Source organism: Electrophorus electricus, chromosome 8, assembly GCF_041902795.1.
Source record: "Electrophorus electricus isolate QZ-2024a chromosome 8, ASM4190279v1, whole genome shotgun sequence".
NCBI classification, from domain to species: domain Eukaryota; kingdom Metazoa; phylum Chordata; class Actinopteri; order Gymnotiformes; family Gymnotidae; genus Electrophorus; species Electrophorus electricus.
Window position 1 is genome coordinate 5,034,925 of NC_137504.1, and position 26,905 is coordinate 5,061,829.

At 42.7% G+C, this 26,905-nt stretch overlaps 5 protein-coding genes across 6 annotated transcripts; all 5 read left to right on the forward strand.

The window, feature by feature from the left end:
- Positions 1-448: 448 nt before the first annotated feature.
- pus1 (pseudouridine synthase 1) lies at positions 449-2,676 on the forward strand. The gene is made up of 6 exons (XM_027003726.3): positions 449-752; positions 824-1,065; positions 1,242-1,379; positions 1,479-1,581; positions 1,661-2,346; positions 2,514-2,676. The coding sequence occupies exons 1-6, from the start codon at positions 686-688 to the stop codon at positions 2,544-2,546; spliced, it is 1,269 nt and encodes a 422-aa protein (XP_026859527.2). The 5' UTR covers positions 449-685; the 3' UTR covers positions 2,547-2,676.
- Positions 2,677-2,903: 227 nt separating this feature from the next.
- noc4l (nucleolar complex associated 4 homolog) lies at positions 2,904-7,294 on the forward strand. Of its 2 annotated transcripts, none has more exons than XM_027003723.3 (15): positions 2,904-3,076; positions 3,257-3,377; positions 3,799-3,905; positions 4,164-4,271; positions 4,466-4,615; positions 4,812-4,914; positions 5,034-5,068; positions 5,175-5,225; positions 5,308-5,419; positions 5,662-5,722; positions 5,830-5,940; positions 6,080-6,243; positions 6,388-6,470; positions 6,843-6,956; positions 7,049-7,294. In XM_027003723.3, the coding sequence occupies exons 1-15, from the start codon at positions 2,906-2,908 to the stop codon at positions 7,163-7,165; spliced, it is 1,608 nt and encodes a 535-aa protein (XP_026859524.3). In that variant the 5' UTR covers positions 2,904-2,905; the 3' UTR covers positions 7,166-7,294. The 2 variants fall into 2 exon arrangements, with proteins under 2 accessions (XP_026859524.3, XP_026859525.3); XM_027003724.3 differs by having other exon boundaries at positions 5,037-5,068.
- A 297-nt stretch (positions 7,295-7,591) lies between these two features.
- phpt1 (phosphohistidine phosphatase 1) lies at positions 7,592-9,075 on the forward strand. Its single transcript, XM_081720122.1, has 3 exons — positions 7,592-7,851; positions 8,074-8,201; positions 8,317-9,075. The coding sequence occupies exons 1-3, from the start codon at positions 7,707-7,709 to the stop codon at positions 8,407-8,409; spliced, it is 366 nt and encodes a 121-aa protein (XP_081576248.1). The 5' UTR covers positions 7,592-7,706; the 3' UTR covers positions 8,410-9,075.
- Positions 9,076-9,196: 121 nt separating this feature from the next.
- mamdc4 (MAM domain containing 4) lies at positions 9,197-21,089 on the forward strand. The gene is made up of 27 exons (XM_081720121.1): positions 9,197-9,440; positions 10,534-10,620; positions 10,746-10,907; positions 11,143-11,268; positions 11,563-11,796; positions 11,952-12,068; positions 12,326-12,481; positions 12,589-12,689; positions 12,945-13,100; positions 13,253-13,343; positions 13,635-13,748; positions 13,942-14,040; positions 14,163-14,300; positions 15,296-15,435; positions 16,699-16,807; positions 17,157-17,261; positions 17,541-17,672; positions 17,881-18,008; positions 18,129-18,342; positions 18,492-18,629; positions 18,856-18,980; positions 19,158-19,248; positions 19,365-19,514; positions 19,731-19,856; positions 20,136-20,260; positions 20,567-20,669; positions 20,816-21,089. Exons 1-27 carry the CDS (start codon positions 9,389-9,391, stop codon positions 20,971-20,973), a joined length of 3,477 nt encoding a protein of 1,158 aa, XP_081576247.1. The 5' UTR covers positions 9,197-9,388; the 3' UTR covers positions 20,974-21,089.
- Positions 21,090-22,328: 1,239 nt separating this feature from the next.
- Positions 22,329-26,905, forward strand: glulc (glutamate-ammonia ligase (glutamine synthase) c). Its single transcript, XM_035527135.2, is given in 6 exon segments — positions 22,329-22,456; positions 26,201-26,341; positions 26,343-26,392; positions 26,395-26,442; positions 26,611-26,727; positions 26,730-26,905. Coding segments are annotated over 6 exon segments (660 nt in total).

The following is a 26,905-nucleotide window of genomic DNA, read 5'->3' on the forward strand; positions in this document are numbered from 1 at the left end:
TAACAGGAAAGGAAGCAAATATGCCTGACTTTTGGTTTAAATATGTACTAATTATTCTAATACAATGGCCTTGGGAGGATAAAGGATAGAAGCCAGTTGTTCTCAGTCAAGGTCCTGGGGAGCCAATGCACTGCACGTATTTTGTTTTCCCTTGCGTGACAGTGATGAGCTCGATGAAGTTCTTACATCAGTGGAAACAGAGTGCACAGGGAGCCGTAAAAATGAGGTTTCTTCATTACCCTTTTTCTTTGAAATGTAAACGGTTAATCTCATTCTCTTACGTCGTCATGTTGCTTCCATATATAATATTTCTGGCATTTTTTTTCATAATGCATGTAGAGAAACTGTGAATCTCATTCTCATGTTTCGCATTATACGGGATTTTGTAGGCTGTCGCTGGCAACCCTACCGCCTTTGGCTCCTCGCGATACTTTGTGAAAGGTTAGAGTTCACTGGTCCATGTGAGCTTGTTCCTGGCTGAGTGGGAATACAACTCAAACCAAATAGCCTGCATTGATATAATGTCAAATATATCGTTTTACTATCGTAATTTAAAAGGTCGTCTAAAAAGTTCGCTCAGCGAAGTTAAATAAGTTTTTAATTGTGATTCACGATGTACTTTTTGTGAGAGTAGAGGAATTAACCTTAGTTAATAAGATGGCTAGCAAACTGAATTCGTCATAACATGCCAAATTTTTCATTTTTTCATACCTTAAGAAATCAATGTATTAATTCTGCTTTTAAAACTAAAGGTGAGTTTTCGGTATTGGTTTTATTCGCTGTCTAAATCTGAACCGCCACCAAGTAACCCTTGTTTTTGTAGCCTGGTCCCAGATCGAAAGGTTCCGCGGGTGCTGTGTTCCTTGCAGAAGGATGTCGGAGGAACAGAGTAACACCCAAATCAAGCAGCTGAAAAGGGCGTTGGAGAGCCCTCCGTTTGACCATGACGGGGAGGCCAAGAAGCTCAAAACAGACGACGACAAGACAGCCGAGGAGAAGAAATTTCCTAAGAGAAAAGTTGCCCTGCTCGTGGCATATTCAGGCAAAGGATATTATGGAATGCAGGCGAGTGTTAATAAAAGTGTGTGTGTGTGTGTGTGTGTGTGTGTGTGTGTCTGTCTGTCTGTCTGTCTGTCTGTCTGTCTGTCTGTCTGTCTGTCTGTCTGTCTGTCTGTCTGTCTGTCTGTGTGTGTTTGCGTTTGTTTGTTTGACTAATCGTTATTCTACTCGTGCTTTTATAGAGAAATCCAGGAAATGCACAGTTTAAAACCATAGAAGATGAAATTGTCACTGCGCTTATCAAAGCTGGGTGCATTCCTGAGAATCATGGAGATGACATGAAAAAGATGTCTTTCCAAAGATGTGCAAGGACTGACAAGGTTCGTATATTAAATTGTTTCCTCTTTCCAGGCAGTCAGTGCTGATGTGGTTTGTACACTTGTTTGTTTTCTAATAGATCTCTTCTGATTATGTTTAAGGGTGTTTCTGCAGCTGGTCAGGTTGTCTCACTCAAGCTGTGGTTGGTTGATAAAATTCTGCAAAAGATCAACACACATCTCCCACCACAAATAAGAGTTTTAGGTACAAATTTCAATCTGAATTTTTATTACTTTTTTCAGCAGTGTGCCAAGATTGCTAAGACAGTATTCTCTTATGGCAGGCATCAAGAGAGTCACAGGTGGCTTCAACTCCAAAAACAACTGTGATGCCAGGACATATTCCTACATGCTTCCTACTGTAGCCTTCTCTCTGAAAGACAGGGACCAAGAAGACACTTCGTTCCGCATGGACTCGGAAACCCTTCAGAGGGTCAACACGCTGTTCGCCCTTTATAAAGGCACCCATAACTTCCACAACTTCACCTCGCAGAAGGGCCCGCGGGACCCGAGTGCCAAGCGCTACATCACCCACATGGCCTGCGGGGAGCCCTTCGTCAGGCAGGGGGCCGAGTTTGCCGTCATCACGGTGCGGGGCCAGAGCTTCATGATGCACCAGATACGGAAGATGATCGGCCTGGTGATTGCCGTGGTGAAGGGCTACGCAGGGGAGGAGATCATGGAGAGGAGCTGGGCAGAGGAGAAGGTGGATGTGCCCAAGGCTCCCGGGCTCGGCCTCGTACTGGAGAGGGTGCACTTTGACCGGTACAACAAGCGCTTTGGGGGAGATGGCCTTCACGAGACCCTGGAGTGGACCCAAGAGGAGGACGCCATTGCGGCCTTTAAGGATGCACACATCTATCCAAGTATAGTGGAGACAGAATGTCAGGACAAATCTATGGTTAGCTGGATGACAACACTGCCCATTCATGACTTTGAGGCTACTGCTGCAGGAAAACAGGAACGCAAGGTGGGTAATCATAAAAAATATGTAACAAAGTTTAGAATTAATTTGACTGTTCCTTCTGATCTGGGGCCCTTCAAAATATTTGTTCTTGGCATCAGTACTACAAGAGCATAAATATAGACCAATGGTACGTGCACTGAGTGTTCTTTTCATCTCTTCCTTTACCACAGGATGAAGATGAAGATGGAAGTGCATCTGACTAAATCATTTGGAGAGGATTATTTTTTTGCAGTTATTGTTTTGTTTGGCTAAACCTATGTTTAACTGTCGCTGTCAAATGATTTACTTCACATTTGCCATATTACACTTTTGAAATAAAAAGTTTTATTTTGACTTGTTTTTTATTGCCTTTGCATATTTTATGAATTCGATTTCTATGCATCACAGTGTCTAGCTAAATGGTTTAGGGAATAAGGACTGAGTAAATGTGACTGTTATGTAAAGTCATTTTTAAATAAATACATATATTAAATATAATCTGATGCTGCGTGTAAGTGTGTAAATCCGTTAGACATCTACGCGCCACACGGGGGCGATATCACCCCTTGAAGTGTCCTCCGTCATGCTTAACGACATAAATATGGCGCTGCCCGGAGACGACAACGTGAAAAAGAGTTGTACCGATGGAAAGAGAAGCGCTTCATATAAGGAAACAATACGTACAAAAGCAGAGCTTGTACTACAGAGCAGAAAGCATGCTAATGAGTTATTCGACGTCCTGGAATACCTACAGGTGCGCAATGTAAAGGAAATAAATGAGCTTGATAGACCCTAGCCGCAACTCTGCTAGCTGGGGTAGCTAACCGCTAGGTTCAGTTGCTACCACTTTATCATCTTTGAATTGTCTAGCTACGTGGTTTTTTTTTATGCGTAAAGCATGTTAAAAAGCTAAACAATTCTTTTTGACTTGCAGTCTGAGGAAGAAAATGAAGTTATTTTTGCTATCAACGCCTGCCAGAAGATATTCTGTGCGTTGATGGAAAGAGGTGATTTGTATGTTGGTCAGCTACCAAAAGAAAAAGAAATATTGGATGGTAAGATGCACTGCGCACTCAAACAGCTAACTATCCCTACATAGCTACGGTATGAAGAGTTATAACACCAACCCTCAGCCACTCGGTTAACATTCAGGCTCTGTCAAATGTTGGTGCTGTATAACAGATACAAGGGTACAAATCTGTAACTACGCTTTGTGATCTGTAATATTTAACTGCATGATGGACTTCGGAGATAAGCTATTTTTTTTCTCATAACCATATTCCCACAACCTTGAAAACGTAGTGATTCAGGAAACTAACTTTCAAAGCTCAAGAAATTGCTACAATAGTGTTATTTTTAGTTATGTTTCAGTAGAAGACTCCAAACAGCACAGTAAGCAGTTCTTTATAAGTAAGTTCCTGAATGCTGCTTTAGTAGCTTCTAACTTGTCTGGAATGTCTTTGTTTGTCCTGCAAGGTGATCGTGATGTGGTAGAAAAGTATAAGATGTTTATAAGGCACCGTTACAATGATTGTATAGAACTGCTTCAAGACTGCATGGACCATGAGGCATACCAAGTGAAGGTGAGTAAACCTAGATACACTAGTAGACATGTCTGATTTCTTTATACAGTTGCAGGTCTGAGCATTGACACAGTTTATTCCACTATGTGGGATTGTTTTTGCTTTCAGCCTAGCTGACGAATGTCGTTTGACTTCATTCTAGTTTGTTTAATACAGTATTTACATATAGATTTTGCTCTTTATGTTCTGGGTAGATGTGTCTCTTTTAGAGTCCTATAGATCTCTGCCTTATATTGAAGTCCTCTGTTGATGTTGTAGGAGAGTGCCCTCTGCGTGCTAATGAAGTTTGCAGTGGTGGAAGGGAAGCATTCTCTTCAAGAGCAGAACTGGAGTGAGCACAGCAACTTTCCTTTTGAGCTCATAGAGGTGAGTCCTCCCAAGAAAAGCAATGCACCGTTACCTTTTTCATATCAGGTTATCCCTACTGACACTGAATATCTCTACAATGGCCACACGGTTTGTATGTGTGGAATACAAGTTGAGTTTTTAAATAAATATATGCTAAATATTTCATTAACTGAATCAATGTGTGGTGTTTGTCTTGGTGTGCATGTCTACAGGCAGTGGTGCAAGGTTTGCTGTCAGAGAAGGAAGATATGGCTCTGCTCATATCCAGGTTTCAGGAGTTCCTAGAAATGGATGACATGCGATACTACGTCATGAGCTCATTCCGCAACAATATCAACAAAGTAATGAGCAGAAACCAGCAGGTGTGTTTATGAAAGTGAATGTAGTAATTGCCATAGTCATCTATGCATGAAGAAGACTGTGATCATTTATATGGATAGTTTAGTGAATGCACCAGTGTTTTTCCCATTCTGACAATTCTTTTGTGTGGGTTGTAGACACACCATCTGTACATTTGTAAGAGTTCCCCTTATTCTGTGTTTTTCCTGTCTTTGGTAGGCTGTGCTGCCAGTGTACCAGAGTAATGTCTTCACCCTACTCACATCTATCAACATGCCCAGCCAGGACTCGGAGATCACCAACTTCCTTCTCAAGCAGGAAAGTAAGTCTACACCTTTATGTGCAGCATCAGTCCTTCTCTAAACTCTTAACTAGTGTTCTTCCAAACTGGAGCATGTCTCAGGAACACTAACGTAGTTGATGATGATGATGATTTTCCAGCAGTTGCCAAGGACTGGAAAGCAGCCAAATTAAAAGTAAGTGGAAGCTCTTAAAGATGTGATTTGTCAACTGTGTAGTGGTTGATGTTCCTCAAATCTGAGTGATTGGCTTCCTCTGTCTCATCTCCGTCTCATCATGAAGCATCACAAACGCGCCTTTGAGCAGATGTGGCTGACCTTTCTGAAGTACAAGGTACTGTGAAGTCCCTATTGGCAGGTACTAGACTGAAGTGCTGTTCATTGGGGCCTAAAGCATACCGTGTCTCCTCCTGCAGTTGCCTGCTAGCATGTATAAGAAGGTGCTTGTCATCTTGCATGACTCCATTCTGCCTTATATGAACAATCCCACACTGATGATCGACTTTCTGACTGCAGCATATGATGTTGGTGAGTCTATACAGTTAACAATATATGATTATTCAACTTGACCAAAAAGAAATGTATTGCAGAACATTTTGGGGTATTGTGATAGCAACTTAAGATTTAGTGAGTGAGAAGAGGCCAGTGGCTGAGAGTGTTCATGGAGCTTTTTTTTCTGAACTAGGAGATATTTAAAGGTTTATGATTGGGGTTTTTTTGTAATGCAGCATAATATTAAAGCATGCTGGTGTATCTCTATTGGACTGTAGGAGGAGCAATCAGCTTACTGGCTCTGAATGGCCTGTTTGTGCTCATTCATGAACACAATCTGTAAGTACCTACTAAACCAACCATAACTCTAATGTTTTGCACATTGAGTGATTTTATTTATTTTATTTCTACTGAACCTGACTGCAGATTTTCCTCTCTTAAAACAGAGATTATCCTGAATTCTATAAAAAGTTGTACAACCTGCTGGACCCATCTGTATTCCATATGAAGTACAGAGCACGGTTCTTCCACTTAGCCAACATATTCCTCTCTTCAAGGTAACCCTGCTCCTCACACACTTCTGTTTGTGATAATTTGACTACAAGTTATTAAATTACCTTTTAGCCTTGAATAATCTGCTCTTTGCTCTGCTTTGAAAAAAGATTTTTCATTGCTGGATGTTTTTGTCCCATCTAGTCACCTACCAGCCTACCTTGTGGCAGCATTCATCAAGCGACTATCCCGGCTTGCCCTGACGGCGCCCCCTACTGCCCTCCTTATTGTACTGCCCTTTATTTGTAACCTCATTCGTAGACACCCCTCTTGCAGAGTCCTGATCCACAGACCCAGTGCAACTCATGGTATGGCACTAACTCTACTGCCCCAGTCATGTTAATGTACTCAGAGGAATGCTTCTTTTGCTCAGTGTCCAGTAGAAGAGTATGCTTAAAGAGGAAATGAATGGTAAGTTATTTATTTGTGAGACTCTGCCTTGTGTTTCTCAGTGCCCTGTAATGACCCATATGTGATGGAGGAGGAGGACCCTGCACAGTGTCGAGCACTAGAGAGCAGTCTGTGGGAACTTCAGGTGAATTGCATTTTAAAATGACCATCATAGAAATCATGTATTGTCTATTACCATACACAAACAATTTTAATGCGTCTCCCTGTACTTATTTTAAAATAATTAAGTGTATTTGAAACACAAAATTGCCCTTTAAATAGACAGACTTACTTTCTGCAGTTCTATTGTTACTGTTCATTTGCTGCTTTTGATCACTGTGAATCCTTATAAAATAAGCCTATGCTGAATAATATTGGAAATGGAAGGTCTCGCGTAAAAACCAAGTTCTGTTTCTAAGGCTGGCGTGGCTTAGTGAGAAAAATGGGAGGATTCTCAAGCGAGAAGTGTTTTTCACGTAGTTGTCTTGTAACTGCACGAATTTCCTTATTCACTCAGACCCTGCAGAGTCACTACCATCCAGCTGTAGCCAAAGCGGCCAAAGCGATCAACCAGCCATTACCCGAGGCAGAGGATGAACTGGGCAAGCTGTTGGAGCTGTCCACTTTTGAGGTGCGTGTGTGTGTGGGGGGAATTCATGACATTATGATTTTGGCTGTTTTCTTACTTTGCACATTATCCAATACTGTCACTTTTTCATGTAGCTGATGGAGCGAGACCTGAAAAACCCAAGACAGTCCGTGCCTCTGGAGTTTGACCCAGCCAATGGCTTGCTTCAGAGCCCCCGAGAAGTGGTGGGCATGCACTTCTCTCTGGAGTAGAGCACCATGTCTCGTGAAACATGGAGAGCTTTCTCTTCCTGTGTCTCTTTTGTAATTTGTCTTTTCATGATGTTTTATGTGTAATAAATTAGTTTATGTCCTGTATGAATAAAAAGATCTTTTTGTGAACACATGCTTATTGACTAAGTTGAATAAGGGGTGATCTGTACTAACAGGAGGAAATATCCTCTCAGTGAGCCGAGTTACCATGTGTTTTTCTGAAAACACCAATTTCCTTTAAGAGCATTGTGCATTTATTTACTTTGGTGCATCACTGTTCACGTGTACGTTTGTCATTTTATACATGTCTCATATCAGAGCGTGGTACTACTTTGAATGAGCCGATGACTAAACGCATCTGCCCACTCCGCGACGGTAGAGGGCGCTAAAGCCGAAGCGGCACCATAAACACTTCCAAAACATTGCCGAAGTAATTCTGCAGGCGCGCCTCTAGTGAAAGGTTTGAGAGGTGCATGAAAAGTCGGCAAACGCGTGTGGTGTTGCTAAGCTGTGTGTATTCAGGTGTATAAACTAGCTAAGAATGGCCGACGACAGATTTAAAAACATTCCCGAGGCTGACATTGACCCTAACGGCGTGTTCAAATATGTCCTCATCAGAGTGCACAGCAAAGATGATGAGTCGTACGTTGACGTGGTGCGAGGTTACGCCTGGGCTGAATATCATGGTATGGAAGTGTTTGAATGCATGAGGAGATTATTGAAGATTTATTACAAGTTTAGTCATTAAATTTACACTATCTTGGAGCATTGTCAGAAATAACGTGGTTAGCTAAACTAAATAGTTAAACTGAAGAACCAACTAACTAAGTTGGATCACTTGCATCATTTAAGAGTTTCCAAGCTGGCTCCATAACTTGTTTTACCGTTTCTCTGTATGTCCTTTTCAGCTGATATCTATGACAAGATTTCTGGGGAGCTGGAGAGAGCAGGGAGTGTTGACTGTGAGTGTGTGGGAGGTGGAAGGATAAAACATGACAGTGCCGGAAAAAAGATCCATATATATGGCTATTCCATGGTAAGCAACACTCCTAAACTCGACGCGAAGCTCAGCGGAACCCACTAGGAAGGAAAATGTTACGGTGGTAATGATTATTACTGAGATGACATAACCAAGTTTTCTCTGTTTTCAGGGCTTTGGGCGAGCAAATCACTCAGTTTCTGCGGAGAAATTAAAGGCAAGATACCCTGACTATGAAATCACCTGGGCAAATGAAGGCTACTGAGTGACTGGTCATGGCTCTGTCACCCTGGGCAGCAAAAGCTGCGCCTTTTACACAGAACCTGCTTTTTCTCGGCCTAGAAAGGAGAGGAAACCATGGGGTCTCAAAGCGTCCTCAGCTGCTGAAGTTAAGGGATGGATGCAATTGTTTTCCCATTATCAGAAGCTAGATTAATTTACTTATTTTATCTTGTTCATGCATTTGTTTTGTTTTCTTCAGTTCAGATGTGGTCTGGATTTTGTTTACATTTTGATAATAAAAGGTCATCCACAGCTTCACATGTTATGTGACGTTATCAGGAAAAGTACTAAAGGGCCTTATTATTAAGAGACATTACAGTGCTAATGAACAGCCTGCTCATGCCTCGCTTTATAGAGCTGTTCTCATGTCAGTATGAGATAAGTAAGCGAGGCCCTTCGTATGCATTGGGTCTAGGCAATTTTTTTTTTCTCTCCAAAATATCTGGGTCACAAACGCTGTAAGTGTAAACCAGTAAATCATGAAATCAGACCTGTGAATTACAATAAAGCTTAAAATTACAATAAAGCAGAATTACAATAATAGAATTACAATAAAGAACAATAATAGGATTACAATAAAGCGTCATTTTTATGTAGTTGCATATGTATCATTAAAGTAAGTAAATGTTTAAATAAATGTTTTCTCTCCGGTTTGTCTTTCCACCTTTCTACAAAGGAACCAAGACTGCTTATAATGGAAATTGCAGTGAGAAAATGGCCCAATCGCGATTGTTTCATTTGGCAGTGTTAGTTACACTGTAATGTGGGTTTCTAGAACAACAAATGTTTGCTGGTGCTTTTTTCCTTTACTGGGGAATTTGCAGTTTATGGCAGGTTAGCCAGTGCAGCTGAGTACGTCAGGGTGTCAAGTCCAGGTGTTATCTTTGTGGAGAAGCTGGCGGAGCAGGTGCTGAATTGTGACTGTGTATTCAGACCATCTCCACACTTCACACAGACCTGAGATGAAGAGGGAGGTCGTTTATCTCCTGGCCCTGCTGCTGACTATCCAACGGGGTGAGAGAGTTGTGTGGTGCTCTTTTTTAGAGGTTTTTTTTTTTCTGATTAGGAAAATACATTTATTATTTTTTTCTCGCATCAAAATTTAGATTGAATAAACTTTTTTTAGACTTAGTAATTTAGCTATATTGGTTTGATAACAGTAAGAAGAATATACAGATGAGAATACAATTCAGAAATAACATTGAGAGCTGATACATTGTGTTATGCTGCTAAATCTTGTGGTCCAGCGCTTACCTGCCTGGTACAAATCAAACTGACCTTGTCCACCCTTGTACTACTGATATCTGCTAGTCTCTTGTATTAGAGACCTTTGCCTAGAATATTTCCAGTTGTAAGGCTCGGAGTGGGTAAAGCGACCTTTGAAACAATCTGCTGGAAGGCTTTTTAAACCCTTAAGAAGTTGTTTCCCATGCAAACCTTAAGACCTGAACTACACGGCATGCAATTTCAGTGGAGAATTGCTTTTAATACTAATTTAGCCCCACTGTCAAAATCCAACAGGGTCACTTAGCTTCTTTTTAAAGAAATTGCCCAACTGAAAGCCTTGAGAATTTGATATCTGTGATTAGTGTGCATGTATAGATGTCTAAAATATAATTATTAAACAATAATGAACATGCCATTCAATATCTGAAGATTTATTCAGTTGTTTGGTTTGCTTAATATTCTTATGGTAACTGACATTTATTTTACTTGTGTGACTTAAGAACACCACTGAACACAAACATGATCAAAGAGCAACGTAAGATTAAGATATCAAGCATAATAAAATATATCTTGATATAACAGATTATATCTGACCATGAAATCTTTGTAAAAGGACTAGCAGAAATATACCATCACATCTTAGACATCTCTAACATCCTTTGAAAAAGTAATTGTTTTAATTTTTTGTTTGTTTTCTTTTACTGTCGTTTAGTCATAGCATTGTCACCACTATGATTTTAATATGATATGGCGATTTGGGATTCTGTATGCGTGAAGTACGTTTTATCTTAAAATGGTGTTTTTAGTAGACTTAAAGCTAAAACCAAAGTTTTGATCATGATTTACCTCTTCTTTTGATCACAAATGCCTACATTTGCAGCCATTACGTTGGGGGCAAGTGTGTGCACAGGACAAAGATGTGACTTTGTGTGTGACTGCGCTGACTGTAACGATGAGCACGACTGTGGTGAGATACTGATGAGAGCTGCTGCATCTAATAGTCCTTTCAAATAAAAGTCCTGGCCTCTGCATTGCCAAGACGCAAAACAAATGTCTTTCTCCACCTGTTTGTGCATTCCTGGAATGGGACAGGTTATGGAGTGAAAGACTTTGTGTGTGACTTTGAGCAAGCTGGGATGTGTGGCTGGGCAGACAAGTCATCTGATCTCGGCTACACCTGGGAGAGGCGTCAGAGGGGAGATCCCCTCCCTGACAGTGGACCCTCCTCTGACTACACCATTGGCACCTCCACAGGTACACACTTGTTCACTTTATTTAATACACTTCACTTTATTTATTTCCAGATATTAAGGTTGTCCTGCTGTCTAAAGGTTTATGAAACAACATTTTTTAAGGTGGCATTATCGATTAAATTTGGATTTGGGAATTGTTAAAGCCGCTTTTAGTTGGGTTTTTTTTGTTGGTGGTCTTGTTGTGAGAGAGTATGTTTTTGCCCTGTATGTGTGGAATGTTTCTGTGCTTGGCGCAGGCTGGTTTATGGCAGTGTCAGCGGTGAGGGCGGAGTCTCCCAGCAGCGCTGTCTTGATGTCTCCTATGATGAGCCAGTCCTCGTCGACCTGCCGTCTTCGACTCCACTACTTTATGTGGGACTCAGGTGCACACATTTCCCCCACACTCTTTTGCCATTCCATCTGGCTCAACAGATTACATTCGTCCACGGTTCGGAGTAATATCACCAGTCACTGCTGTGCCTGTGCAGAGTGATAGGTCTTCTCTCTTCATGGGTTCTTCTTTCCCTCCGTCATCTTTTGGAGGACACCCTAGAGGTTGGGATTCCTGTTTAGCTTTCTGCTGTAAAAACTTAAAAATTGATGTGATTATTAATGTAGTGGCTTACTGTTGTCAAATTCTTGCACTCTGTGCTTTCCTTTGCATTTGATTATCCCAGGTTACACAGGGCTGGGGAAAAGGTCTCTCTGGGGCTCAGTGTGGAGGCCTGACAGCCAGGAGGCGGTGGTGTGGAGGCCAGAGAGCTTGAGTGTTCGTGCATGGAGGGAGGACACCATCTTCTTGGGCCGCATTCCTGGCCCCTTTCGCGTTCGGCTTCATTCGCTCCGTCGAGATGGGAGAAGAGGGGATTTGGCCGTTGACCAGCTGGAATTTCTGGACTGCGCCCTGCCAGGTGAGCGTGACCGGAGGCGAGAAGACAGCACAGTTCTTCCGATTTTGAATGTGCAGTGGATCAGAGGTCACAACTCCAGTTTAATTCCTGGGAGTTAGCTTCTTGACTGGTGTAAATGTGCGCTGACTCTGACTCTCTGACTCTTGTTGCTTCAGCCAGTGGACAGTGTGGCCCGGGTGATGTGAAGTGCAAGCGGGGTGGCTGCGTGGAGCGTCGCGCAGCATGTGACGGCACGGACGACTGCGGAGATGGAACGGATGAAGAGAACTGTGGTTAGTGAGCAGCAGTCTGCACTGCTGCCATGCCAGTCCCCAGTGAGTGAGTGGCAAGGTGGAGTGCATTCTGCTTACGAGCCTTTTGCAACACATCTTTTGTGTTTGGCTTCAGAGAGCCCCATCCCTGCTCCTGGACATCTGCAGGGTTTATGGAGTGAACGTTACAGAGGAAGAATGAGTCATAGTGCCCTTCTCTTTGCATTTAATTTTTTTGGTGCTAATCTCTGAATTAAACTGTTGTTTGGGTTTTGCAGAACAGTACCTAGGCTGTGACTTTGAAGATGGCCTGTGTAATTGGGACTTAAGAACATTGTCACCACTAAAGTGGATAAGGACAAGTCAGATGAATATATCATTGTCTGAGCCTCTGAGAGGACCTGGGAGAGACCACTCCACCAATTCTGTTTCAGGTACTTGCAAAGCTACTAGGCTTACAGTGAGTATGAAAAAAACAACTTTAATACTATAACCTTTAAGGTTATGTGATGGTAAAATATAGCCATGGTTTTACTTGCAGGCCATTTCCTGTATGTTACCAAGAAGGCTGGGTTGAAAGCTGATTGGGCATCTTTCCAAAGCCCTCGTCTGGCACCAACCAATAGTACACATCCCTGTCGTGTGAGTTCTTTAATATTATGCTGTTATTATTAAAGACAGCCATTTCACACAGGTTTACACAATTTTTTTCTCACATTGCCAGTATAAAATGTAATTGTGCTGTGATTAATTCTGGAAGTCACTGTCAGGTGTGCAAACCTGGTATTCAGAATACCAGCAGAGGTTCCTATTGTAATGTGTAGAAAATGTGCCCACCTGAACTGGCACCACTGCAGTCTCGTTAGCTGCTGGTGTTTCTCATTGGTGATGTTACAGATGGTGATGTACACGCACCAGTTTGGCAGGGTGTCTGGGGGTCTGTCAGTGCTAGTGGCAGAGAAAGCGATCTACCCAGTGTGGGAGCGCGGGGGCTCTCTGGGTGATGTGTGGGTCAAGGCAGAGGTGGAATTTGTCATCAATAGCACATTTCAGGTATGTAGCCTCACCATTAAAATCAGTCAGTGCTAGTACATCAGTCATGAGAAAAATGAGCCACTTAGATGTCGAGTTTTCCTCTATTATACCAAACCCGGTCTTTCCCTGCTTTGTGTCTTACCCTCTCCATTTATCCCACTTGCCTGCAGATACTGTTTGTCGCTGCCACTAGGGACCAGGCATACGGAGGCATCGCTATTGATGACATCACGCTATCCCCGGAATGTCACTTCTCCAATGGTCAGCTACTCCCTCTTTCATTAAACTCATGTGAGACGAACATGTAAACATGTAAACATTTACTGAACCTTATTAAGTAATACAAATGCAATCCATAGACCCAACTCTAAAAAATTGTAACCATAAGGTTAGGTTTAGACTTACGAAACTGAAACTAAGCAGGTGTGTAAACATTTACCTCCAGAATAAAGCTTAACCCATTTCCCGGACACCCTTCCTCTGTATGATTGTCCACTGGGTGGTTTGGCTCACTGCTGTCCACTCAGGTATGCTTGATCTCTCTAATGTCAGAGCCCATGCCGAGACCTTCATTTCCCAGGCCACCCAAACACCCCTGCACAGAGGACAGCAAGATGTGTGACTTCCAGGAGGACTGCATTGACGGAGAGGATGAGGCACAGTGTGGTGAGTTGTGTGTGTGTGTCTGCATATGTGCATGGGCACATGTATGTGTGTTTTTAAGTATTAGTATGCTAAAAACACCTGAATAAAGACATTTATGGTGCATATTGTTTTTTAACATTGTAAAAATTATTGAGGTCTCTTTGTAGACATGTTTGGAATAAGATGTGCATCTGTGTTCTGTTTATTCCCAAAGGTGACTTCTCCTATGAACAGGGTAGTAAAGGCTGGACAGACACTAGTATAGGAAGCCAAAGCTGGGAGCTAAAGCGTGAACTTAATAATGCCTCCACAGGTATGTGCTACTCCATAGTCTGGCTGGCATGGAGTCTAACTGACCTATAGTGTAAATACAGTGTTTAGGTTTAATATAATTCTGCATGTATTTGTGAGTTGTATCTGTGTGTGTGTTGGCAGAGGAGTTCTTGTATGTGAAGGAATCCCCTGGTCAACAGCTGACTGAAGCCCAGACCCGCAGTCCTCTGCTGGGCCCCTCCGGCCCCGCCTGCACCCTGCACTTCTCTTATAGGGTCACAGGCAGTAACCCACACACAGGTGCGCTGTGTCCATCACTATAACAGTACAGTAACCCACACACAGGTGCGCTGTGTCCATCACTATAACAGTACAGTAACCCACACACAGGTGCGCTGTGTCCATCACTATAACAGTACAGTAACCCACACACAGGTGCCCTGTGTCCATCACTATAACAGTACAGTAACCCACACACAGGTGCCCTGTGTCCATTACTATAACAGTACAGTAACCCACACACAGGTGCGCTGTGTCCATCACTATAACAGTACAGTAACCCACACACAGGTGCCCTGTGTCCATCACTATAACAGTACAGTAACCCAAACACAGGTGCGCTGTGTCCATCACTATAACAGTACAGTAACCCACACACAGGTGCCCTGTGTCCATCACTATAACAGTACAGTAACCCACACACAGATGAGCTGTGTCCATCACTATAACAGTACAGTAACCCACACACAGGTGCCCTGTGTCCATCACTATAACAGTACAGTAACCCACACACAGGTGCCCTGTGTCCATCACTATAACAGTACAGTAACCCACACACAGGTGCGCTGTGTCCATCACTATAACAGTACAGTAACCCACACACAGGTGCGCTGTGTCCATCACTATAACAGTACAGTAACCCACACACAGGTGCCCTGTGTCCATCACTATAACAGTACAGTAACCCACACACAGGTGCGCTGTGTCCATCACTATAACAGTACAGTAACCCACACACAGGTGCCCTGTGTCCATCACTATAACAGTACAGTAACCCACACACAGGTGCGCTGTGTCCATCACTATAACAGTACAGTAACCCACACACAGGTGCGCTGTGTCCATCACTATAACAGTACAGTAACCCACACACAGGTGCCCTGTGTCCATCACTATGGCAATACAATAACCCACACACAAGTGTCCTGTGTCCATCACTATGACAGTACAGTAACCCACATTGAGGTGAAGTATAAGCAAGTATATTGGAGCTCTGGTGTTTATTCTGTCGCTAGGTGACGTGTTTGTAGCTGTAGTAGACAGCGTGTTGGGCACTCTACCCTGGTTATGGGAGTTCAGTGGGAGGACAGGTCAGGACCCTGCATCGTGGATAAAGGAGGAGGTCTATATCGGAGCCAGAGATCATCGCTTCCAAGTACTAAAGAACACCTTTTCACATTTCACCAGCAGCTGTCATGCTCTTGTGTATTCTTTTCTTTCGTAAAAAGGATTAGCTCTTAGTTTTATCTTGGTCTTTTGATGTCTGGTTGGAAGAGTTGGTCTCTCTCTCTCTCTCTCTCTCTCTATCTCTCTCTGCTTTTTGTATTTTTTCCCCGTTCAAGTGATTTTTCACAGCTTCAGATATGTTGAGGTTGGAGATCTGTTCTGTAGCTTTTAATTGTTTTATTGTGTTTAAAGTTATCAAACAATTTAATTCTAAAATCTTAACTCTGATTTTTCTTTTCTTCTATGCTTTCCAACAATACGTTAATACCTTTTTTGAACGCACAAACAAATTCCTTTCTTTTTACTGTTTTAAGGTTTACTCACATTACTAAAACTGCATTAGTGTTTATTTATGTATTATACTGTCATTTTGTGCCAGGCATCCATCTGAAGGGATACACGCATTGTCTCACACACACACACACACACACACACACACACACACACACACACACACACTCACACACTCACACACACACACACACACTCACACACACACACACACACACACACACACACACACACACACACACTCACACACACACACACACACACACACACACACACACACACACACACTCACACACACACACACACACACACACACACACACACTCACACACACACACACACACACACACACTCACACACACACACACACACACACACACACACACACACACACACCTGTCCTGCTCCCAATCTCCTGATTACTTACCACTTTCTTGTGTGCCTCGTTTGCCTCTTCTGTTTGTCCCTCTGATTTAGACCACAGGAATCCTTCTTGCTCTCTGTGTTGCTGTCGGCCAGAGCATTTACGTCCAGCGAAACATCCGCACTCCCTAACTCTGCTGCGTCCACACACCTTCAGCTTTACTGCCGACACTTTCCTCTGTGTTTCGCATTACCCCCAGCTCTTCGCTGTGCATCTTTCGCATTCTTTACGGAGAATAAAGGAAACTCAGATTATGCATTCGGTCTTGCTCCCTCCCTGCCACAGTCAAATATACAAGGTGTTAGATGCAAGCGTACTGCCCAGATAAACAGTTAAACATTTTCTCAATGCATGTCTCTCTCATCAGCCACTTTATAAGAACCACCAGTTTAGTCTTGACAATGTACATATGTATGAAAATTGCAATATTTTCAGGGCTGAATGTGTTAAAATGATGTCTCTCTGTTTCCTTGGAAGCTGGAGTTCAGAGGTCGTGCTCAAAAGCTTGGCCACGATGCAGCCATAGCAGTAAAGGATGTTTCTTATGTCAGCTGCCACCCAAATTATATCCCCTCCACGTCTGGTGGTAAGAGCTCATGTGCATTATTGGTTGAGGCAAAAAAAATCCCGAACCTTCAAAGACTCCTGAGAGAGCATCTTGCATTACATAACTTTTGCATCTGATGGTAATTTAATCAGTTCATAGTTGATTTTCCCTTTTATGTGTTTATGAGAGAATATAACAAAGTTGCTGCATTTTCTTAAAATATACCTTCAGATCTGACCACTCATTCTGAAATATGTCACCGTTGTTTCCTCCAAACAGAGAATGTTTGTACTTGTTTAAGTTAATTTACTGAACATTAGGTTTTCCTTTTGTGGGAGTATATATAGAAGTTTGAATGATTTTATAATTTACTTTATTCTTAAATCAGAGCTGTCCTGTGACTTTGAGAAAGACTTATGTGGTTGGTACCAAGATCAAATAGATAACTATGACTGGAGGGCGGTGAATGGGACAGACCACACTACTGGCACTGGTACGAAAAGGGTTCTACAATACTCAACTTTTAAATAGTTTCTAAGGTAATATATGATGCATGTCATCTGGTCAACACTGTAACTATAATTATTAAATCTTAGCTTTGGTCCAGTATTTATTAGGAATTGTATTCTCACTCCTAAAAGTGATTGAAATTACTCATTAAACAAAATTATACTTACAGTATATGTGCTGAAAAATATTCTTCCCCTTGAAGAAGCTTTTTAAGTACTTTTTGCCCGCTGGCCGTATAGTATGTAATCAGTGTTCTCCCCAGGTAGAAGTCTAGTTGTGGATATGTGGGACCCAACACTGCGGGGCCTCTATGGTCATCTCCTCTCTCTTCATCAGCATACGCTGACCCAGCACTGTCTGACCTTCTTCTATAAGCTCTATGGCCCCCAAACAGGTATGAAGCAGAAGGAGAATGACCTGCCTGGTGTTTTTAACTCACGGCTAGCCTACATCTGGGTCCTTAAAACAAAACAAATCCTTTATGTTTAACCTCAGCTGTGTTCCCTTTGAAATGAAAAGTCTGCATGCAGCAGTTATTTCAGACTTAATATAGTTCTTCATTACTTTAAGGTAAATGCTTTGGGAATGTGGAACTCTTACAGGTGCCCTGAATGTTAAGGTTGTGTATGCGGATGGCTCAGAGGTGCTGTTGTGGACCCGTGGGGGTGCCCACGGCAACCTCTGGCATGAAGGACATTGCCCCGTGCCCCCACAACTCACTGCCTACCAGGTACAAGCAGGACTTTCTGAGCAACACATAAAATGCAACCTAAGTATGTGTACGATTATGTACATGTAGTAAATTAATTTTCTTCACATTCTTTATTCTTTTTCACTCTCTGTCTCTCAGTTGGTGTTTGAAGCGGTACGCTCAGGCTTTGATGGGCAGGTGGTTATAGATGATGTGGAATTTGTACAAGGGCCATGTTCTCTGCCTACGATGTGCTCATTTGAGGGCCAGCTGTGCGGTTACAGCAGGAGTGGAGCTGCTCTCTGGAACCACCAGAACTGGGCCTCCACCAGAATTGGCCCTAAGACGGACCACAGCCTCGAGACAGAGATGGGTGAGGAAGAGTGGATTTTTTGGATAGCAATTAAGAAAGAAATGAAATAAATCTGAACCATGACATAGTAACTTTTGAGTCCATTATCTCACCGCCATTGTGTTTGATATTAGAGCAGAATGAGAGAAGAGTATTGCATGTCTCCACAGGGTACTATATGCTGGCTCACAGCAGTGTGGAGGTCCTTCCTCAGGGCAGTGTAATGACCCTGACCTCCCCTCTACACCAGAGTGTGGGTCACACTGAATGTGTCCACTTCTGGTACCACACTGGTGGACAAAACCCAGGTTAAACAGTAGAAACAGACATGCATCTCATGTTTTACAATACAGTAGCACACTCTCCCTAAGAGCCTGTAGAAATGTGTGTGCATGCATGTAGCCTAGCTGTGTGTGTGTGTGTGTGTGTGTGTGTGTGTGTGTATGTGTGTGTGTGTGTGTGCGCGTGTGTGTGTGCATGCATGCGTGTGTATAAATATATCTGTGTATATATATATACACACATGTCATGCAGGCACTCTGCGTGTGTATGTAAAGCCTGTGAAGGGGATCAAGACCCTGTTGTTCTCCAGCAGTCTGAGCCAGGGAGACGTATGGCACCTGGCCATGGGCAACATCCGCTGGTATGGAGACTGGCAGGTAGGCCCTTCATCAGCACCTGAGACACACAGCTCGTCTCCTAGTTCCACAGATCTTAACCTGTCACTGAAATGGGGCCTTTCCTGGCAAAGCGCAGAAAGCATTTTCAGCTCCGACATGCCGTGCATCTCGGGGGTGTTATTAGAATGGTGTAGATGGTTGTGGTGTGTCTCTCAGTTGCAGTTCGAAGTGAAGGGAAGTGGAGACATAAGCACTTATATTGCGGTTGATGACATCACCTTCTCAACCCACAGTTGTCCTGCTACAGGTTTGTTTGTAATCCATACGAAAAGAAACTTTTCTGAACACTGAATGAAATAGCAACAAATTAAAGTGCATTGTTAGTTTTTCGCCATTTGGGTTCTGTTTGTTACAAATATTCAGATGAGATGTGTGACCTGGAGAGAGGGCTGTGTGGATGGACCAACACTCAGAGCCACTCTCTAGACCGCTTGGACTGGGATCTAAGCAGCCTGCTGACTGAACCTCACTACCCCACACCACAATATGACCACACACTGGGAAACAAGAGTGGTCAGTTGTGTTTTTTAAACTTGGTTACCTAAGATACCTTGGATACTTTTGTTTTTGTAGCATTTTTGTAATATTGAACTACTGTTTGCATTACAATAGTTACATTCTACCACCGTTACATTTTGTACTGGTTCCCATTAATACTACTGTTATTATCATAATCCAGAACACACTGTGCTTAGTTCTAAGAGGCATATTTAATTCTTGCTCCTCAAGGTCACTTCCTGTTCCTTCCATCCTCTCCTCGAGACACTGCTAGCCAAAATGCCTGGCTACTGAGCCCTCATCTTCCCCCCACCAAAGGCACCTGTTTGCAGTTTTGGGCATATCAGTCTGTTGCCAGTAAGGATAGAGCCACATTCTATTAACCATGAATTATTTCCCATTAATCATTTCTGAGAGTTCAATAATCCTAGTACTTATTAAAAAAAAATGCATTGTAAACTAATAGAATAATAAACAAAAGAATAAATAGTCTTTTGCTCTATCAGGTAAACATGAAACATGAATTATAGAGTGTGCTTCAAGAGCTGATTAAGACAAATATAATGGGTGCTTTGTGTATTAACTCTGGGTAAAGGGCCAGTGGGCGGTAGCAGCCTTGTTCACCTTCTCTTGCAGATGACAGCAAGTTGACAGTGTGGAGGCTGAGCGAAGGGTTCAGGGATGAGCTGCTGAGTATGACTGAAGCCGGGCCCAGTTGGAGGCACTTCCACACCAACATCACATCTGAGAGGGAGTACCAGGTAAGACCTTTCTCCTGACAACTCATCTAGTGCAGTGTCACAGAGGCTTCAGTGCTGAATTTCTGGATGTTTCTGCATGAAAGATCTGGGTGACTTTGCTGTAAATTATTATAAAATTGAGTTAGATCTATTTTGCTTTTATTTGCTTTACATGCATTTATTTTATGTTTTTGTCCCTTAAAAACTTAAGCAGTCAGTCATGATTAACTTTAGGGTCAGGAACAGTTAGTGTAGTTTGTTACAGAATAACTACTTCAAAGTGTTCGTGTGTGTGCATTTGCATGTGGTTGTGTGTATGTGTAACAGATTGTGTTTGAAGGTCTTAAAGGGATTAAGGGTGTTCTTGCTCTGGATGACTTTGGGTACACTGTGGGAGTCAACTGTGCCGGTGAACACACAGACCAGACACGTAAGAGTTGAGCTTTGTTCTTTAGCTGCCCTACCACTCTGACTCTCGTGCCTGTCACATCTGATATAAGATGCACCACAAAAAGTGTACGTAGAGAAACATGCCCATGACTTTTGTTCTTGAAATTGATACTTTTACTTATTCAGCCCGTCCATCACATGACCTCACAGCGGCTGTCGTTGCCTCTGTCGTGGTGGCAGTCCTCTTGGTTCTGACAGTGTCTGGCTTGCTGGTGTTCTACCTGAGAAGGCACGGGCACATCAAAGCTCAGGCAAAGGATCTCAGGTCTGAATTTTTCAAATGACCTCTACAACTCCAGACGTACGGTAAGCATATGCTGTTATGGGACCTGCATGTCCTGTTCATTAAATGTACTTAACTGTAAATTACATTTCAATCCATGAACCTTCCAGTGTGCCCAAGAACAATGATGAAATAGTATGGAGGTAATCCCGGGTTGAAAACAGATCATCCCATGGTTGAAAACAGGCTTGAGATTTGTGTCCTGCTGCCACAAGATTTGTTGAGGCACTTGTGTTAAGGGAAACAGTCTGCTGTAAATCACAAAAGTCTGAATATATCTGCTACGTCTGACAGCTTTTACATCCCTGTTTGCAGGAGCTGGAGGAACAAGCATGCCCTAGGTTGTCATAGTGACCGTGGCCTTCACATGATGTCACAGCAGAGGAAAACTCTGTAGGGTGAAGCACTTAACAGCCGTACCCAAGAACATTTAGAGAGCAGAAGAAGGCTTTCATTTTTGCAGTATCTGTACCAATTTGAAAAGAGCCAGGCAAGCTGGGACTTAAGGTGATGCAGAAACATGAAAGGGCTCATTCCAATATGTGCAATTTAATATTTTATCTGGATTTTTCTTGGTCTGATATTGTTAATCACATAAGTTAAATGTCTTGTTAATCAAGTTCTTAGAATTATTTGTGGCGATTGTATTCTAGTTTTCTAAGTAACTGTCAAAATTCCTACACAATTCATCTTTAAGTAACCTATAAGTGGCATTTGAAAAGAGAAGAGCATAAAATAAGATGTTACACAAGAGAACAATCCATTTTATACATTTGTAATTTTGAAATCTGCATATATCTTAAGATTTTCAGGATTCACATCACTGGTGAAATTTTAATAGGATCTCTATTCAAGATTGTTTAATTTAAATAAAGTTGATTTTAAACGCCTCCCTTATGCTGTGATTTTTGGAATACACAGTCATCTTGGGAAGCCATGTTCAATTTTCCAAGCAAATGTTTTGTCAGCTTTATCGATCAAGCACATAATGGTAAAACATTAGAATGACGGCATTCCGCCCTAGCAACAGCATTGTTTCCACGGCAACATCCTCTCAGTCCATTTGTCCGGGACATCAACGGGCGACAGTGTTCACAATGTAGGCTGTTCATGACGAAATAGTTTGCAGGGGGCTAACAATAAAAAAGCAATGAAAAGACAGTAGGATATTATTGATTACTGTTCTCAGAACAGATGCACAGACTGAGCATGCATCTGTCGTCTGACAGACTTCGTCATGCTCTTGCTAAACTCTGAATAGTTAAGACGACCCACGCGTTTTTGACCGGCCCAGTCTGCTCTCTCCGTCGGCGTGCATCGCCAAGCAGAACATCTGCCGCGAGATTATAGTACAGCATGGAGCCCGCCGTGCTCATATTCTTGCTGTACGTGATGATAGCCCACGAGCTGGTGTGCGGACTTGTGCAGTACCGGAGACGAGCAGCCAAGCCACGCGAACGTGCCGCTGTCACATGGCACTCCAGGTGAGCGGCGGAGGGGCGCGAGAGCGCAAGGGCGCGCGCGCCAAAAAAAAAACAAAACAAAAAAAACCCAAACCAAACCAAAACGAAACAAAACCGCGCGTGCCTGTGCGATGAATAGCGCGAAGCGTGCATGTTCTTGTTTTGATCGCCGCGTGCTGTGTCGCCTCTCCCCTTCAGCGCTCGTGTGTGCCATGGCACATGGAGGTTTAGCAGCAAGTCCGTGAGGTCAGATAGACGAGGCTGGAAGAAAAGTGGACGCACAGTCAGGAAGGCGTGAAGCCGAGCGAATGCTGAGGATGGCTAATGGACCTAAGTCCGACTCAACGTGTTGAGAATACTGTAATAATAGATACATTACGCCGCTTACTGCCTTTAACTGTGCTTTGATGGACAATGAATGCAACTGTTTTGTTTGCCAAAAGGGTTACGTTTACATGTTAATATGGACATCTCCGTGTGACTTCTAGTGTGGTACTGTGTTTGACCAGGCAGCTGCTGTTTTTGTCTGTGGGGAAGTCTGTAGATTTGTGTGCTACATGTCTGTGTGTCATTTGTTTATGGATTTTGTGCTCCATTTAAATAGGAACAGTATTAATTAGTAATGTAATGCACCAAAAAATATTGCTATGGTGTTTAGAGTTAGATTGTAAAAGAAAAATGTAGTACATTGTTTTACATATGCATTATGGAAATAAACTAATGAAAGAAAGGAATTAATATTAATGCTAGTGATCACCAGTAAAGCAGTGATTCCTCTAAGCAAAGAATCAGTACACGTCACTGGTGACTTATACAGCCACATTGAGATTCAGCTGCTCCCTTTGCGTGATGTTCTGTATGCACAGTACTAATTAAAAGTAAAAATAAAGCTTCTGGTCCTGTGTTCCATCTCATGTCTTTGAACCATATACACAACAACTGAATCATGTGTTTTTTATTTGACATTTTGATCACTGTCCACTGTCTCAATATCACCGAAGCTGCCAGTTTGCCACTATGAAATAGGTTTGTGGCATCCTGCCTAAGTAACTACCTCCTACTCCCTACTTCCTTCTCCCTTCGGCATGCTGGTGTGGTAGGGAACACCAGGATGCTGATATCCTGTATACATGTCTTTGTTCCGATGCTTTGAGCCAGAACTTCCTGAAGCCAGTGGCTGTGCTCCCTGGAGCAGCACTGCAGCAAACATCAGTTCCACCGATGTCGCCATAGTAACAGACAACAGAGGCAACTCATGAGAAAATGGGATGCCGGAACTAACCCAGTGGTTTTATATTATTGACCCACACCATAGTGTCTACAAACCAACATGCTGAAAACCTGCCCTTGGGTGCAACACACAGTCATGGGGCCTAAACTGGACGTCCTCACGCTAGTGGTGCATAAATAAGTAGAGCCTGTGACCAGCTACAGCATGATGGAGATAGCCCTTTCATGGCACCAGAGGCAACTATGGATGCAGTACAAATCAGCACCATAGGGAGTGCTGATTTGTTCATAGGGAGGGTTTTGCAAAATAATATCAAAGAATGTGATTAACTCATCCAAATATTTTACCTTATGTTGTTTAAGTGGAAAGTGAGGTTCTGATTAATTTATGGATAACAAAAAGGTTATGGGGCACTTGCTTCAAGTGCTGAGAGGCAACCATTTCCTGTTGGACTGGGTGTCAACTGCCACAGTACAGTATGTACAGTTAAAATGTCATATTACCCATCTGCACTGGTCTCTCAAATTTGCTTGGTTTTCAGTTAACTGAGATTGACATGAGACTTTCAGATTCATCCAACAAACTAGGGGCATACGAACCCACAGTACTGGCTTTGCCAAGACAATGTTCTCCTTCAGCATTTTCTGTGGATAACTCCCTTGTTTATTTGTGAAGTAAAGGTGAACTGGACATAATGAGCAGGTGTGGTCTTCTGTGCCCTTTCTGTCTGCTTGCCTGTGATGAAAATGTACTAGAAGGAGTTCTCTTGCCAGTCTCCATGAGCTCCAGTACAGCATGTAACTGTGTGCTGAGTAAATGAAGTGGATAACTGGCTTCAGCAAATGAGGGTAATTTGTATTTCAGATGATGAGCGTTCATCGGTGAGTGTATATCCCAAAAGATTTCATGTTGTCTCAGTCAGAATTAGTTCCTGACTTTGTATGCAGTTTTGTACAACAAATTTACATAAAGACAGATAGCATTTTTATTTAAAAAAAATTAATGTTACACAAAACTTGTTTGTTGTTAATTACATTAACAGCATTTGGCTGACACATTTATTCAAAGTGACTCACAATTATGACTGAGCACAACTTGAGGGTTAAGGGTCTTGCTTGGGGACCCAACATTAGCAATGGCGGGGCTTGAACCAGCAACCTTCCAACTAGAAGTCAAGTACCTTAACCACTGAGCTAAATATTCAAACAAAAAGAGGGTACATGCCCACCAGAGGGTAATGGCACCAGAGACGTCCTTTCAGCTCTGCACGGTGGCGTTATGCCATAAGATGCAGCTTGGGCTATTTACTTCACACAAGTATGTTGCGATTAATCTGCAGTGGGTTTAAATGTAGCATTGAAAACCTCAGACAGGTTTTACCATTTCACTGGAGGAGGATCAACAAAAGGGGAACCCAAACAGAGGTTTTTAACACCTTCTGTGAGTAAGCACACTTTGGGCTTTTACAGTAATGCAAACGCTATGCAAAGAACAGATGATAGTGTCATATGGTCTTTGTGTGTTCTCTAGTAATTGATTTTTAATTCACACATTCTATGGTCTGTCTAACCATTAGGAGCTGTCACTTTACATTTGAAATATGCAAGAAAATCAACTCACAGCACCAAAGAACAACAAGAATGCACTTCTGATGTTGACAAAATGTACTTAAAGAATGTGACGTTCTGTTATACACTACCAATACACTTCTACTGGAGGCAATAGACCTATACAAGAAATTCTCCCATTTAGGGCTGAATGCAAAAAAGCAATTGTCAATTATGGTTCCACAAATCAGGCAAAGCACCCTTAATCAGCAAGTCTACTGTCTCTAGCATTGTTTTTTCTTGCTCCCTGTCAGCTTGTGCAGGCACCACCACATCGCCCTCTGTTTTCGCTAACTTGGAGCAGAACAAGAACCTGTGATCCTCCGTACGCTGTCTCAGGATTGAGTCACAGTCTCTCAGGCTACCTTAGGGAAGCCTCTGCTAGGTCACCTATGTCTGGATCGATGGATGCTCATCACTGCAAGGCTGAAACCCTAGAGTCTGAACCCGCTAGCACAGAAGGTATACAAAAACTCTATTTCACCCACTCGCAAAATTCTTGTTTTTTTAGTTTCCTTATTCATATAATTACAAGAAATTACATTCACCTCACAGAATGGATTTGCTTGATGCATTATGTTAAATGTATCTAATATGGTTATATAATAAGTGGTTTGTGATTGCTGTGTGGGGACTAAAGTATTTGCTCTATGGTAGATATGTGTGTGTGTGTTGTGTGCGAATGAAACTTTGAAGATCCAGAGTGAAACTTTGATGGTTCTAGCACAAGTCAGGCTGAGGTTTCTGACAGTAACATATTCCTGGTTCCAGAGAGCATGATCAGGGATCCTTTCACATTGGACCTCAAGAAACTGGTTCTGTGTAAGGTAGGGTAGATTATCTCTATATCATGTCATAAATCTAAGATAAGATGTCTCAGATAATGGATAATGTTACATGTTGTGGATTGCACTCTCTAACATACAGCCAGAAGCTGAAAGCATTTTTCCACCTGTGGTTTTGGATAGAGCAGGATATTGTTTCTGTCTCTGGGCATTGGGAGTTCCAGGTTGCGCCATGTGAGGGGATTGAGAGGGGAGATCATCTGTAGATAGCCTACTTCCTGCTGCAGAGTGTGTGAAGACTTCAGCAAGGTCGCCAGGCCGGACCCCAAACCTGTAGCAAGAGCAGCTTCAGCAAGGAGGCTTCCAGAGCAGAGAGAGGGATAGCATGAGTACTGGTGAAGACTACAAACACACACACACACACACACACACACCACACTGTGCTTCATCCTCTCCATCAGTACAGTCCTCCTGGAAGTCACACATCTTGCTGTCCTCTGTGTCACTGAATTGTTTCAGTGTGTGGTTTCAATCTACACCTCCCCCCTAACCACCATCTTGCCAGACACAATGAACTCTGCTGGCACCATCTCAAGCACATCAGAGTCTCTGATCCTCATGGGCACATGAACAACCACCAAAAACTCAGAGGCCTCAACGAGACCTCAGAGAACCTGTGTTCTCAGCTTCAGTGGCTAATCTTGGGGTCAGAATTCGCATTCCTGCCAGCATGGACCAGGACAAGCACGGATACTTGGAGAACTACCACCCTGCTCCTAACTGTGACCCATATACTGTTACTGGAGCTATTGCTCAGACATGCCTGTTGGATGAGGACAAGGACTAA